This window comes from Mchenga conophoros, linkage group LG7 (assembly GCF_057382185.1).
Source record: "Mchenga conophoros isolate Kocher_MC1m ecotype Shallow Benthic linkage group LG7, M_conophoros_male_GT1.1, whole genome shotgun sequence".
Taxonomy (NCBI): domain Eukaryota; kingdom Metazoa; phylum Chordata; class Actinopteri; order Cichliformes; family Cichlidae; genus Mchenga; species Mchenga conophoros.
Genome location: NC_140532.1, coordinates 33667746 through 33681919, shown reverse-complemented (window position 1 = coordinate 33681919; position 14174 = coordinate 33667746). Strand labels below are relative to the sequence as shown.

The following is a 14174-nucleotide window of genomic DNA, read 5'->3' as shown; positions in this document are numbered from 1 at the left end:
GTCTAATTTTGGTGGAACTGTAGCCTCAGTTTCCTGTTCTTACCTGACAGGAGTGGTACCTGGTGTGGTCTTCTGCTGCTCATTCAAGGCTGGACATGTTGTGCATGCAGACATCGTCTTGTGCATACATTCGTTGCAGTGAACAGTTATTTGAGTTATTGTTACTACCGCTCAGTTCAAAATAGTCTGGCCATTCTCCTCTGATCTCTGACATCATCAAGTCATTTTTTAAATTTATTTAACTATTTTCTATTTTTTTTTATTATTCTCTATAAATCCTTGCATGTCACTTAATTTGGCATCTTTACTGATTTTGAGAGTTATTCTGATACCTCAGCATGTCAAACTGCCAAAGTGCACGGAGTTGCTGCCATTTGATATAGTCACATTAATTTGCAGTGTAAAAAAGGCAAGGGATGAGAAAGTAGTGCAGGAGAAAATGAAAACAAAGTTACAATTTTATGTTTTTATTTTTGCACGTGAAGCACATTTAGCAAGGATAAAAATACCTGGAATTAGATTTGACTGACAGACTGCTGCTGCTTTCTTCCTCCTTCACACATAAGTCAGATTTTTTTAAACTGCTTCATTCATTATAGAGTATCACTAAAGTGAGGCTATTGATATTCATAGGCTAATGAGAGGCATGCAACTCAGAGGCCATTACAGCGACTCAGAACAAAGTAAAGGTGAGCTCAGTGAAGCTCGCCGTGGTTTTTCACTCTAACCTGCAATTCAGCCTAGTCTATTGCTCCCCTTTGGGAGAGGTTGTTAACTTTCCCCCAAATTTTGTGCTCACAGGCATGTTCACTCAATGTGTAAACTGAAGAAGCAGATATTTTTCAACCAGGAAGTTATGATGATGCAAGTCTTAAAAGCACCTCTTAACCTCATAAACATTTCCTGGAAATGGAGTTTCATTTTTTACTTTTACCAGATATAAAAGTTGTAACTGTGTGATATTTCTTTCTTTTTTGAAAATCATTTTTTATGTCAAAGTTCACACCATGTTGTTGTTTATTATGTCTTTAAATTGATGTTTGTGGTGCTCAACGAGGTCTAAAACTATATGTGCTGAATGCAGTTTTAAACACAACATTCAGTGTTAGGTGCTGCTGAGTATAATGCAGCAGAAAAGCTTTAAAAGCGTCATCACGACTCACATTGGCCTTCATTGAGAATTTCAAACTCGTACTTTGAGCATTTAAGCGCGGCCATAGAGCAAAGGTCCATGCTGCGAGTCCTCTGGAGCCGGGTCAGCTTTATGCAGAACGTGTGCTGTTTCACTCTGGGGCACTCCCGAGCAGCTCTGCACTCACATTTCTTAAACACTGCGGGACAGACGTGAGTTAACATTAGGTCAGTTATTTGTGCTTCATACTGTTAGGCTAAAGGTTTTGTGAGGTGAAACTCACCAGAGCAGATCTCCCACTCATAGCAAGTGTCAAGTTCACAAGGCTCCTGAACAGAGCTCTTAGAGGACATGTTGGCCCTAAACATGGCCCACTCCAATTTGTCCAAAGTGCCCGCGTCGCACGCAGCTTTGCTGACGAAGAACAGCGGGTCACCGTGGCAACGACCAGCTTGGAAGGAGCAGAGCGACATTGACACTGTGACGCCGAGGTCTATGTTCAGGATGCAGAGATTCTCCGGCTGTGAACTACACACACACACACACACACACACACACACACACACACACACACACACAGGGCTGTCAATCACATTTCAAACATTCAAAGAGGATTGTTGTAAAAGTAAAAGTGCATACATTATATGGAAAAATCCATTCAAATGTGACCAGTTCATTCGTAAATACTTACAGGCAGCTCTCCCGTGGGACACAGACACAGCGAGAGTTTCGCAGTACCTGTCCTGGACCACACTGAACATCAGGAACAAATGGTTCCTCTACACACAGCACATACAGAAACAGCATAAACTAAGTATTGTCCACAGAAACTATGTCAGCAGGTTAATGGATATGATCATTTATAGCAGATTAAACTACTCAGAAGTAAAAACAAAAAAGATCAAGGTGTAAAAATTTTGATGTAAATATGCCAAATTTTTAACAAAACTGCTCATTTACACATGTGGTTCTCATTTGAAATCTGAGATAAAAAGTTTTGAGAACAGGTCCACAAAAATCCAAAATCTTTAAATTTAGCCAATTTGTTGTTCACGGTTCTCCTCTGGGAAACGACCAGATGTCCACCAGCGCTGCGGCGGTTTGTAGATAATTGCCTGGAATTCCTTCAATGTTTTCAACGAGCCTCCATACATCGATAAATAAAGGATAGCTAAATAAAATTCACTTTGCCAAAAACTCATTACAACTTCTACCTTGTGTTTGGCATGTTCTTTCTGGCTCAAAATGTCTTGATATAATTCATGAGAGATATGTTTGACAATCAGATTTTGACAAATACCGAAAATCAGTTTTTGGCTCAATCTTCTGACCATTTGGGAATGTCCTGCCAAAGTTTCCAATCTATCTGACTGGGTGGCTTTGGAAAATGTAAAAACTGCAAAAGAGGTTTTTCACTGTGGGTGCACAAAACTGAGCAGCTGATCTTGAATGGAACCTCTGCCAAACTTCAAATCAGATACGATTTTTTACTTTTAAAGGCCGCTTACTGGAACTTGTTTTGTTTTTTAATGAAATCTTGTCAAATAGCTAAAGCTTCAGAACTGTGTATGTCATTTTATTCATTAAAACCATCACCACCTGCTCTCACTGACCGGTGAGTATCTCCAACCAATCAGAGGTTTATCTAATGAATAATACACATGAATGAAAAGTGCAGGTCAGAAATCAGAATTTGACCAGTAGGGTCCCCGTTTTCTCCAGCAGTGTAGTGTACCATTAGTGCAGCGCAGTTCAGCAGGTATTGGGGGCTCCCAGGTGAGACTGTCACCACACTTGTAGAAACCTCGCGGCAGCGGCTGCAGTCCTGCCTCATTGCAGTTCAAACGCACCACTTCACCCACTCTGTACTCGTCTTTGCTGGGAGACAGACTTGTGTCGTCAGGGATGTCAGGGGGAAGGCAAATCTTCCCTAAAGGTTACAGGATCACATAGACGTCAGGCGCAGCTAATCTTTGGTAAATGATAAATGGCCTGTCTTTGTATAGCGCTGTACTAGTCCCTAATTACCCCAAAGCGCTTTACACATCCATTCACACACACATTCACACACACAATCCTTAAGCAGTTTGTCATTTTTTTGTGCGTTAAGGACTATTGTAGCAAACCACTAAGATAACTGTGGACTGGTTTAATGGGAAAACAGACTTACTGATGCATCTCCCACTTATTTGACTCCAGCTTCCATCAGGAAGGCAGTTGATGTACTGAAAACCGTCGAGATCAAACCCAGTGACACACTCAAACTCCTCGTCCTCACCAAAGGTATAATACTGCTTCGCTTTCTGTCACAAAATAATGTAATGCAGATATGAGCGTCTATATAAAGCACATGTCATAATCTGACGCATTTCAGCTTGTGTGTCTGGTTTTACGCGGAGGAAGCTGTTCTCAGGGCTCTTTGGCCGCAGACATCCCTGCACACCAGGTGGCAGCTCGTCCCTCCAGCCTATCGTGAAGTCGTCATCATTGTCACAGGTCTCCTGTCTGAACGAGAGACACAAATCAGATCGTCCAGTAATTCTGAATAGTCAAAATAAACAATCAGCTGTTGTACAGGAGCAGCAGTGTATCCTCATGTCCATGTGTCAGGGTAAAAGCAGCGAAGATATAAGGTTGACAGAACTTTTCCTTATACTGAAATATAAAATAAAAACAGTACTTTGTGAAGATGGAGATGTGACAGGCCTCCTCCTGTCTGTCTGGGCCACTGCAGGGCTGTCCTCCTTTGAGAGGGGCGGGGTTATTGCACCGCCTCGTCCGATGTCTCTTCATGGAGGCTCCACAGCTGCTCCACGACCCCCAGCAGCTCCACAAACCATCCACCGCCTCTGTGGATGTAGCAAAGCAGATAATGTTTCCAGTGTGAATGTTAGTAAAACCTGATTAGAATCTGTGTTTCATCTTAACTGTGTTTGCTTCAAGGTTTTGAGACTCGCTAGCAGTTCCTGAAGTATTATTCAAAGTTCAAAATAAGAAGTTGATCCTAAGAAAATGAGGGGCATATTAGAATAGATATTCTAGATTTAATCAAATAAAAATAATGTGACTGACTAGCAGAACTCGGTCTACAAATAAAAACCAGAAACAACAAAAAATCCTCATTTTCAGCTCCGTCACTGATCAGGATCTTTTCATGTTGGACTGCCGGTCAAACAGTGCTTTTCTAGTCTCACTGACCTCTCGAAGCACTTTAGCCTACAAGCTTCATTTCGCCATACATCAGGACAGAGCCAGACTGCAACGGACAATCAAGTCTGCAGATCTTCCCAAATTGTTTAAACTGCTGCCTTTAGGCAAACGCTACAGAGCACTGTTTATCAAGACCAGCCGCCACAGAGGCAGTTCCTTCCCCCAGGCTTTCACTTTAATGAACACTGTGAAATAACCCACTGTTATATCAATGCTATTTCACTAAGGACACTTTAAATTCAAAGTATTTCCACATCACACAGCAACAGTGTTTTTATAACTAGACCTGGTGAGCACCAGATATACCTGAAGTGTAATCAGGAGCCCGTATTTCACAGTTGGCTCCATAGGTGCCAGTCTGGCAAACGCACTTGCACTCTGTGCCGGACAGAACAGGCCTGGCGTTGTTGGGACAGGGAGCGCACTTGCAGGGATCAAACTCCTGCATGTACTGCTGCAGGGCCTTCCTCAGGTGCCTCCTCTTTGTGGAAGCGCAAGGAATTCCATGAACCAGATCTATGAGAGGAAGCAGCTGGACACGCCGACTCAGATGTAAGTGCAAGATTTTTTGTAGATGGTTATTTCTGTGATGCTTGAGGAAAGAATACTACAGTTAACCTTGTAATCGACGACAGCAGGGTTTTCGAGGACAGACTTTGCCCAGTTCTTGAAGGATATTTTATCCGGAGTGGCGCCCTGCCTCTCCCAGGCCAGAGCTGCTGCCTCTCTAGCTCGACCTCCTTTCACCATGGAGAAAGACCTCTCCGATGCCTGAACATATGAGCCTGGACAAAAGAAATGTGCAGGGAAAGAGTGAAGAAGATAACACGGTAGAAACTAAATCAATGCTCTCTATTGAGGCAGTGAGGCAGAAATATAGTATTATTGTTACCTTCATATTTCTGAGTCATCCGGTTGTTAGAGCATCGGTTTTCACGCCTGTGTTCTGTGTAGAGGATGATAGTCCAGGTGGTCTCTCGGCCCAGGCAGTCTATCGCGCTCTCCTCAGTTACACCTACAGAGAGAAAAAGAGCAAGAAATGCAGAAATGCAGGAAATCAAAACAAGCTGTTGTGTGTTTTATGTTGTACACAACAACGTGTTGTTTCTGAGGAGTGAACAGGTCAAAGCGTATTTCTCCCATTCCCCTATATGTTGAGAATATAAAGAAAAAGGTCAGGATGAAAGCGAGGTAAAACTGGAGGAATGGTTACTCAGCCTCGTTTAACCAGATGTACAAAAAAAAATTAGACTTGCTCGAAAATATTTGTGGTGTTCTCTGGCAAATGCCAGTCAAGAGGCACGGTGCTGGGCTGTGAGCACAGGAGCCACCGAAGGATGTTTCTGACAGACTGGTCAGAAAAATTCACAAATAACCACGTGGAAGTCATTGTGTCAAACTCTGGCTGTGTGACATGTCATGTCTCATTGTTGCTCCTCTAGTGCACTTGCTGTTAATTTCATTTGCACTGAAGCCGGTGAAATGCCCTCACAGTGCTTTATGCTTTCTAATTGGACAGATCTGATATCCCTGAAGCTTAACTGACTTTGTGTTGTACTGTGGTATTTGAGTGTTTCCTTCATTTTTTTTCTTTCCAGTTTTTAGTGTTTAATTAATTTTTCAGTTTACTGTATGTGCCCAGTGCTGCATTTTCCATTTTTTCCACCAGGCTGTGCTGTTGTACCTGAACTCTTGAGCTCCTCTCTGCTGTACTGGTACAGCAGATCATAGTGGCCTCCCAATGTCCCTGAGCTGTAGTAGTGTGTCCCGAAGCGCTGAAAGATTTCCCTGTAGAGTGCGTAGTTGTAGTCGAGAGGAAGGGCGTGGAGGAACTGTAAGAAGGGCTGTGACAGGACGAGGTCCCCCGGGTCCCGAATCTTGAATGTTGACACAGGAAGGACTTGGTTCACTCTGATAAACTTGGAGTCCTACAGAAGAACATCCAAGAAATAAATAAGAAGATCATAAGGGGAAAAATACAGATAAAAAAGAAATATGTGTTCCTGCACACATGTTGACCTATTTATCTTTGTGGGGACTGTGTTTCAGATCCTACTAATGCGGTCATTTTTTATACAATGTAAACATCGTGTCTTTTCTTTTCTTTCCTTTTCTTTTCTTTCTCCTTCTAACATTACATCTATGATTAGAAAATGAGGGAAAGCATAATGTGAATCTGGGTTTCTCAAAACTACATCATGTCAAACTTGTGAGTGCATCCCACAGTTTTCTGGACTCACCTTCTTCTTTGAAGCTTCAAAAGCTTCACTTTTAGAATCGGAGTGCGACTTAGACGATGCACTGAAGAAAAAGATCGGGAAGAAAAACAAGCCTTGAGATTGCGTGCTGCTGCCAGGCGTCGTTTGGGAGGTCTTCAAATCGATGGACTCGGCGTGCAGCGGCTGAGGCTCAGTGTTGAAGTCCTCTGGCTCTCCAACCTAAACAACCACAACTACATCTGTTACCTGGGACTTTTCAAACCCTGCCATATAAAACAGGCGGTGCACCGGTTCAACTCTTGGGTAACATAGCAGGGCGTTCAATGCACCATCCTTTCCATTTAAAACACATTTTGTTATGTTTTGTTGGGCTGAGCACAGCAGTGGTTTGATTGAATGTTTCACACAGTGTTTAAACAAAAAGTGCTTTTTAATAAGTACCAATAAAAAATACTGTACATCATTTCTAATGTCCACATGTAATAAAGAGGCATTTCGTTATTTGTCTAGAATAATTTAGATTTTTATTTTAGAGATTAGCAGATGCCTTTTCGGGGAAATTTGCATTTTAGTTAGCACTCTGCACTTTAGGAAACCATTCGCACATCAAGAAACATACGTACACATTAGAGATCTTAAATATATACTTATAAATATATTTATTGAACATTTTAATGATTTGTGTGATTCTGCACTCGAGTGGCTACTTGGCGTACGGTGGACAGATACTGTAAGTTAAAGAGACAGTACTTGTCACAAATGTAGTTGATTATTATGTAGTTTAGAAAAGTGTGGGTAATGCATTTGCTCAATTATTATGAATATAGATCTTAGTGTAAGTGGATTTGTGGTGTAGCGATCACGCGCCTGTTCTCTCTTTTGCCTTCTACAATGTGTTTGAGCAAATGTGTCCCCGGGGGTTTGAACACTATTTAAAGGTTCTGGTAGAGCTCAAGTGGGAAGTTTGGTTGGAGAGTCGCTTGGGGGTTTCATTTGGGATTTCTAGGGTTATTCGGTTTTAACACAAATGTACTTATTATGGATACTTTTGTTTGAAAGCTTTAATTATAAATGTGCACAAATGGTTGTGTGGCTTATCTGCCTTTTTGGAATGTGGAAAAACCCCTGAAGGTTTTGAGAAAAGTGTGGCTCATCAGCAGCACGTTATAAAGGGCTACCAATTACCTAGACAGGGCTGCTGGTATACATCACTAATGCTCCACAGAACTGCCGGGTTAAGCTTAGTAAAGTCAAGCTTTGATCAATAAAAATAAAAGAACAGGCTCCATTAACTCGTGTGTCTGCTGCAGTGATTGTAGCCTTGCTGCTCAATGGTCGTTCGTCACATCATGACATTGTGCTGCACAAGCAGTTTATATAAACGTATGTCAAGCAGTGTTGTGTACAACTCAATGTGAGCTTCCTTAGGTGCTAACAAGTGTGGAAGTTGCTGGGAACACTTCAGCTTTTCCACTTTTTAAAGATTACATTGAAAATACTGTTAATGTCTTAAGGTGGCTGCTCGATGCACCTGGCAGTGCATGTGTTAGCTTGATCAGGCTGCTGCTGGTTTGCATTAAGTGCCAGTTGGGTAGGATTTGACTCTATTGCAACCACTTTAGTGACACAAGTAAAATGACTTTGTAAAGACTGTCACTGCTGATTATTTACCTGGAAGTGACAACAGCTCCATATGAATGCAAGACTCCAATACCAAGACCTACCTTGATCTTCAAAGTTTTAAAGTTGTAAGGAACTCGGTGGTAGAGTAATGTGCTTGGAGGCCTCTCAATGACGCAGGTTCCTCCCATGAACATGTTGTCCAGCACTGCTCCCCTCGGTTCCTGGGCGAGAACATCAAACCTTCACGAACACAAATCGGGGGAAAGTCAAATCTCATTCGCTTGTAAGAAAAAAGTCCATTTTAAAGTCTAAAAGTACATCCACAGGCCGATGTCATTATTGGCTTATATTGAAATTTCTGAATAAATAAACTGGAATAAAGTGTAATAAAAAGTACTGAAAGCATTTTCTGCATTTTTATGTCAGAGTTTTGTGTTTATAAATGTTTTTATGATATTCACTATTATCGTGAAGATTTAAACATTTAATTTTCAAGGATTTTTTTATCTGTGATATTTTTAAAATATTATGCTTCTATATTTATGCACAAACCAAAAATTTCAAGTCGTCAGATGCTTTGTTTTCCTATTTGAATTGCTTTCAAAGCTTGATATCAGCCTCAAACAAAACAAAACGGTGATTATCTGTTTACAAGTAGAAATATGACTGGACCACTGAGGAGGAGGAACATAATATATGAACACAGGAGGGAGGAATGCAAGAGGACTGACATGAGTCAGGATCTCAGCTGTGACCTTTTGACCTTTAGCTTACCCGTTCCCCACCAGGTCAGACCCTGGAGCCACTCTCTTCTCTACAGGACACACAACAGTGAACTCGCCACAGTCCCTCTCATCGGAGTTATCCCCGCAGTCGTTCTGTCTGTTGCACGTCAGTGTCGAGTTAATGCAGCGCCCTGCAGGAAGAATGTGAAGCTATTTCTTTTACTGTGAAGCAATTATGTAGATATCATTTATGTTAATATACCACTAACCGTTATCACACTTGAAGTTGTCCCTGCAGTTGACAGACTCTATCCTGCACTCTGTGGATGGATAGCATTGCCTCTCCTCTGTCAGCTCGGGGCTGCAGTCGGATCCACCGAACTGAGCCGGCCTCTCGACAGACCGGGTCCGAAACTGTGCCAGTGACATGAGAATGAGGCCGGTGATCATTCTGGTTATATTATATTAGATTTTAAGTTTCCTCCATTATAAACTAATTTGTTCCTCCAATCTCAAATCAGCACTTTATAAAAATATCACACTATTAAACAATATCAAGGTCTTAGTAAGGCATTGGCAAGTGCTCATTTCATCATTTATATAGCATTACTCCTCCTTAGTATGCCATTACAAATAGAGGTATATTTTTATGACAATGATCATGATTATTACAAGCAGTGATGTAGCAGCAGTGATAGCTCTACATACTGTAACAGTAACAGATGGATAAATATTATATTTGATATTATATGGAGTCACCCTTTAGCCAGTAACCAACTATTTGGTTACCTAAAGCCCTCAGTATGACCCAAATGCTGATCAAATCTATTTTATATATATTCAACTCTTTTTATGTTTATTATTTGGTAAAAATGTTCATCTATGTTACTCAATCTTATGTAGACCTAATATTTTCTTAGATGAAAGGCTTTTTCTTAAAGATAAAACCCTTTATTTGTATTTTTCAGAGCTTTCAAAAACACCGTCTTATTTTGGTCGTTCATTTTTTTTGTCCATTTAATCCAAGGACAATAATGTGGCCGTTTAGAAATGTGTGGAGAAAATGTAGAGTTAAGATGAGAGTCACTGTTTTACACCGTGACTGCGAGTTCCTTGCCTGTTTCTTGGCACAGGGCGAGCAGTCGGACCACGGCCCAAAATCAGTGAGCAGGCAGTTGATTGGACAGGCGTGCTGGTTGCAAGCTCTGCTGTCGTATTGCTGACATAACTGAAAGCAGCTGCTCTTCCAGAAATATTCATCATGCCGAAACTGCCTGTCAAAAAAGCATGAAATCCTTTTACATGCAGCATCTGCTGGCATCATGTGCATTTCTCTACAGCAGTTGAAAATGGGAGAGGAAAGGGATTCATTTTTGATTTACAGTGTTGCACAATTACTTTGGCTTTAACAGCAAACAAAAGAAAAAGCAAAACTTCTGAAAGAAATCCTAAAAAGGACACTTCTGCATGCCATTTTATCTGTTTTGATTAAATAGGCATTACATGTGCACTCTGTAGAGTGTCCCACCTGTTTGTGATATCTATGCTGCATCTCACCTGTGTTTCTTCTCAGCATCATACACTTTTCTCACCTATCGCTTGCGTCTATATTGGTTTCACCGTCTGTGCTCTGTGTGTGTCTCACCTCGCTCTGTTCTGTGTGCCATGGTTGCAGGTGCTGGAGCAGGCAGACCAGGAGCTCCAGGAGTATCGGTCGCAGAAACAGCCCAGACCGGTTGATAGGCAGCTGAGGAGCAGCAGCAGGGCCAAGCTGCTGGAGGGAGCCATCATGGGAACTCAAAGTGGTTTCACCTCCACTGAAGATGATGTAATTCCCAGCTCATTATTGAAAGTCCCCAATCTCCTTTTATTCATTCAGGTAAATATCATAAGTGGTGTTTTGCAATTGGACAAAATTCCTTTTTAATGCAAGCGAGAAGCTTTTTTCTTGTAGGAAAATGCATGCTTTATCATATTTAACACACAGTGGACACATTATATGAATATAACATAAGACTAAAGTAAGTGAAAACTATAAAGAAATAAAAGAACAAAGCAACCAGGTGTGAACTGGTGAATTGCAAGCTTTCAGCAAAATGTATTTTCCCTTTAAAAAAAAAAAAAAATGCATTTCTTTAAAAACATGAAAAAAAATCAAACTCACCAGTGATGTCCTGTTCAGCAAGTGTAATTCTGTACTTAACCTGTTTGGCTGAATGTTAACGTTAAGTGTAAGTGGAGTAAATGCTCTCTGCACTGCAGGCAGAGCTGAATGTGACTCTGAGGGTCCTGAAAGCAGGAATAATAATAATCATAAACCTCCCACTGTTATTTCTCTTGGAAACCTGCTTGATATTTGGACTTACTTTGACCAATCAGAGCCCAAAAACTTTAAACTACCAAAAAAAAAAAACCCCCCCACAACAATCAGTGCACATAAAGTCCTCCTTGTTACGGGAAGTAAAAAGCTCTGGAGTTTCCCAGCTGCTCAGACATAAACCAGATGTTCAGTGCTTGACACTCGACAGATATAGATAGCGAAGGGGGGAGTACGCTTATTGTCTTCCCACACTTTCTTTAGTTGTCCAAGTGTTTTCACAATCTGGCACCAAACATAGTTCTCGTGCAACACTATAAGAGAAACTAAAATGCAACAACAGAACTTTATACAGTGGGGCAAAAAAGTATTTAGTCAGCCACCGATTGTGCAAGTTCCCCCACTTAAAATGATGACAGAGGTCAGTAATGTGCACCAGAGGTACACTTCAACTGTGAGAGACAGAATGTGAAAAAAAAATCCATGAATTCACATGGTGGGATTTGTAAAGAATTTATTCGTAAATTAGGGTGGAAAATAAGTATTTGGTCACCTCAAACATGGAAAATCTCTGGCTCTCACAGACCTGTAACGTCTTCTGTAAGAAGCTTTTCTGTCCCCCACTCGTTACCTGTATGAATGGCACCTGTTTGAACTCATCATCTGTATAAAAGACACCTGTCCACAGCCTCAAACAGTCAGACTCCAAACTCCGCCATGGCCAAGACCAAAGAGCTTTCGAAGGACACCAGGAAAAGTATTGTAGACCTGCACCAGACTGGGAAGAGTGAATCTACAATAGGCAAGCAGCTTGGTGTGAAAAAATCAACTGTGGGAGCAATCATCAGAAAATGGAAGACATACAAGACCACTGATAATCTCCCTCCATCTGGGGCTCCACGCAAGATCTCATCCCATGGGGTCAAAATGATCATGAGAACGGTGAGCAAAGATCCCAGAACCACACGGGGGGACCTGGTGAATGACCTGCAGAGAGCTGGGACCAAAGTAACAAAGGTCACCATCAGTAACACACTACAACGGCAGGGAATCAAATCCCGCAGTGCCAGACGTGTTCCGCTGCTGAAGCCAGTGCATGTCCAGGCCCGTCTGAAGTTTGCCAGAGAGCACATGGATGATACAGCAGAGGATTGGGAGAATGTCATGTGGTCAGATGAAACCAAAGTAGAACTTTTTGGTATAAACTCAACTCGTCGTGTTTGGAGGAAGAAGAATACTGAGTTGCATCCCAAGAACACCATACCTACTGTGAAGCATGGGGGTGGAAACATCATGCTATGGGGCTGTTTTTCTGCCAAGGGGACAGGACGACTGATCCGTGTTAAGGACAGAATGAATGGGGCCATGTATCGTGAGATTTTGAGCCAAAACCTCCTTCCATTGGTGAGAACTTTGAAGATGAAACGAGGCTGGGTCTTCCAACATGACAATGATCCAAAACACACCGCCCGGGCAACAAAGGAGTGGCTCCGTAAGAAGCATTTGAAAGTCCTGGAGTGGCCTAGCCAGTCTCCAGACCTCAACCCCATAGAAAATCTGTGGCGGGAGTTGAAAGTCCGTGATGCTCGGCGACAGCCCCAAAACATCACTGCTCTCGAGAAGATCTGCATGGAGGAATGGGCCAAAATAGCAGCTACTGTGTGTGCAAACCTGGTAAAGACCTATAGTAAACGTTTGACCTCTGTTATTGCCAACAAAGGTTATGTTACAAAGTATTGAGTTGTATTTTTGTTATTGACCAAATACTTATTTTCCACCCTGATTTACGAATAAATTCTTTACAAATCCTACCATGTGGATTCATGGATTTTTTTTTTTCACATTCTGTCTCTCACAGTTGAAGTGTACCTCTGGTGCAAATTACTGACCTCTGTCATCATTTTAAGTGGGGGAACTTGCACAATCGGTGGCTGACTAAATACTTTTTTGCCCCGCTGTACGTTGTTTTCAGCTGTATAATTGGAGAAGTTTAATTCATGGAGTTTGCATGTGCTCCTTTTGCCAATGTGGGTTTCTTCTGGGTACTTTGATTTTCTCCCACAGTCTAAAGACACCTATATTGGGTAGGTTCTCTCTCCTTCTCTTTGTTAGACCAAATGTCAGACCAGATGAAAAGATGGCCAGCCAATCACATCCCAGCAGCTGATCAAGTTTGTCCGACAGGGAAGTAAAGTGCCAAGCTGTCCCATTCATTTGAGGTCCCTTCTGTCATTAGGAGGTAATTGGTAAATTACAGCAGCCCTTGGCAGGCAGTTGAAGTTCCCCAGAGAGATCAACATAACATCACTGCATCCAGACATCATGCTCTGGTCCGTAGTACAGCTGAGTTTCTGTAAGAGGCAGCTTTTGAGAGAAAAGAGCTCCTGGCAGCAAGCTAACAAGCAGAGTGGAGAGCATTGATCTTCCCATTGGAAGATGGATAGAGACGTTTCATTGGAAGATCCACATAGAATTTCCTGAAATCTCTTGGAGTCATGGGTGGCAAGAGTAGGAGAAGAGCTATCCAAGGTATTATGTAGGAGGCAGAGCAGGGGAGCTTTTGGCTCTGGCTCCAGAGGAATGATAAGTTGTGGGACAATGATCTTAGTCCAGGAAATGAACGGTAGGGAGTGAACCAGCAGGGAGAGGTGGCTCCTGGCTGAAGACCATTTACCCTGTTCTCTCGCACTGTTGGAGGTGGTTCAGAAGGAGATTTTTACTGGTGTAGTAAATTGATAAAAAATTGATAATTGGCTCACTGACGAGCATTTGAGCTCCAATTATGTTTAATCATCTAGACACATGGATTTTCTTGCATTAGCAAGTTTCTTTATGTCAAACTAAGCTAAGCACATCTGGATTTCAGCTTTGTAGGTAATCTAAGAACACGGAGTCATACTTACCACCTCATCGTTTCATTCATAGAAAGAAAGCAAATTGGTCTGCTG

General features: G+C 41.9%; 1 protein-coding gene across 2 annotated transcripts; it reads right to left on the bottom strand.

The window, feature by feature from the left end:
* Nucleotides 1-451: 451 nt before the first annotated feature.
* On the bottom strand, nt 452-11246 carry c6.2 (complement component 6, duplicate 2). 2 transcript variants are annotated; one of them, XM_085278986.1, is made up of 18 exons: nt 11074-11246; nt 10555-10773; nt 10027-10183; nt 9179-9323; nt 8959-9100; nt 8286-8424; nt 6583-6780; nt 6027-6270; nt 5235-5357; nt 4961-5127; nt 4649-4874; nt 3813-3981; nt 3526-3637; nt 3303-3435; nt 2868-3062; nt 1824-1911; nt 1416-1660; nt 452-1331 (listed from the first exon to the last, which is right to left on the bottom strand). In XM_085278986.1, exons 2-18 carry the CDS (start codon nt 10698-10700, stop codon nt 1153-1155), a joined length of 2808 nt encoding a protein of 935 aa, XP_085135112.1. In that variant the 5' UTR covers nt 10701-10773; nt 11074-11246; the 3' UTR covers nt 452-1152. The 2 variants fall into 2 exon arrangements, with proteins under 2 accessions (XP_085135112.1, XP_085135110.1); XM_085278984.1 differs by having other exon boundaries at nt 10555-10726.
* Between the last annotated feature and the right edge of the window lie 2928 nt (nt 11247-14174).

Excerpts from the sequence above, each read along its gene's own strand:
- c6.2 (XM_085278986.1), bottom strand. The coding sequence starts at position 10,700 with ATGATGGCTCCCTCCAGCAGCTTGGCCCTGCTGCTGCTCCTCAGCTGC. Across the intron at positions 5,128-5,234 it reads GATGACTCAGAAATATGAAG|GCTCATATGTTCAGGCATCG; the intron begins GTAACAATAATA and ends TCTTTTGTCCAG. Across the intron at positions 4,875-4,960 it reads CTGCTGTCGTCGATTACAAG|CTGCTTCCTCTCATAGATCT; the intron begins GTTAACTGTAGT and ends CGGCGTGTCCAG.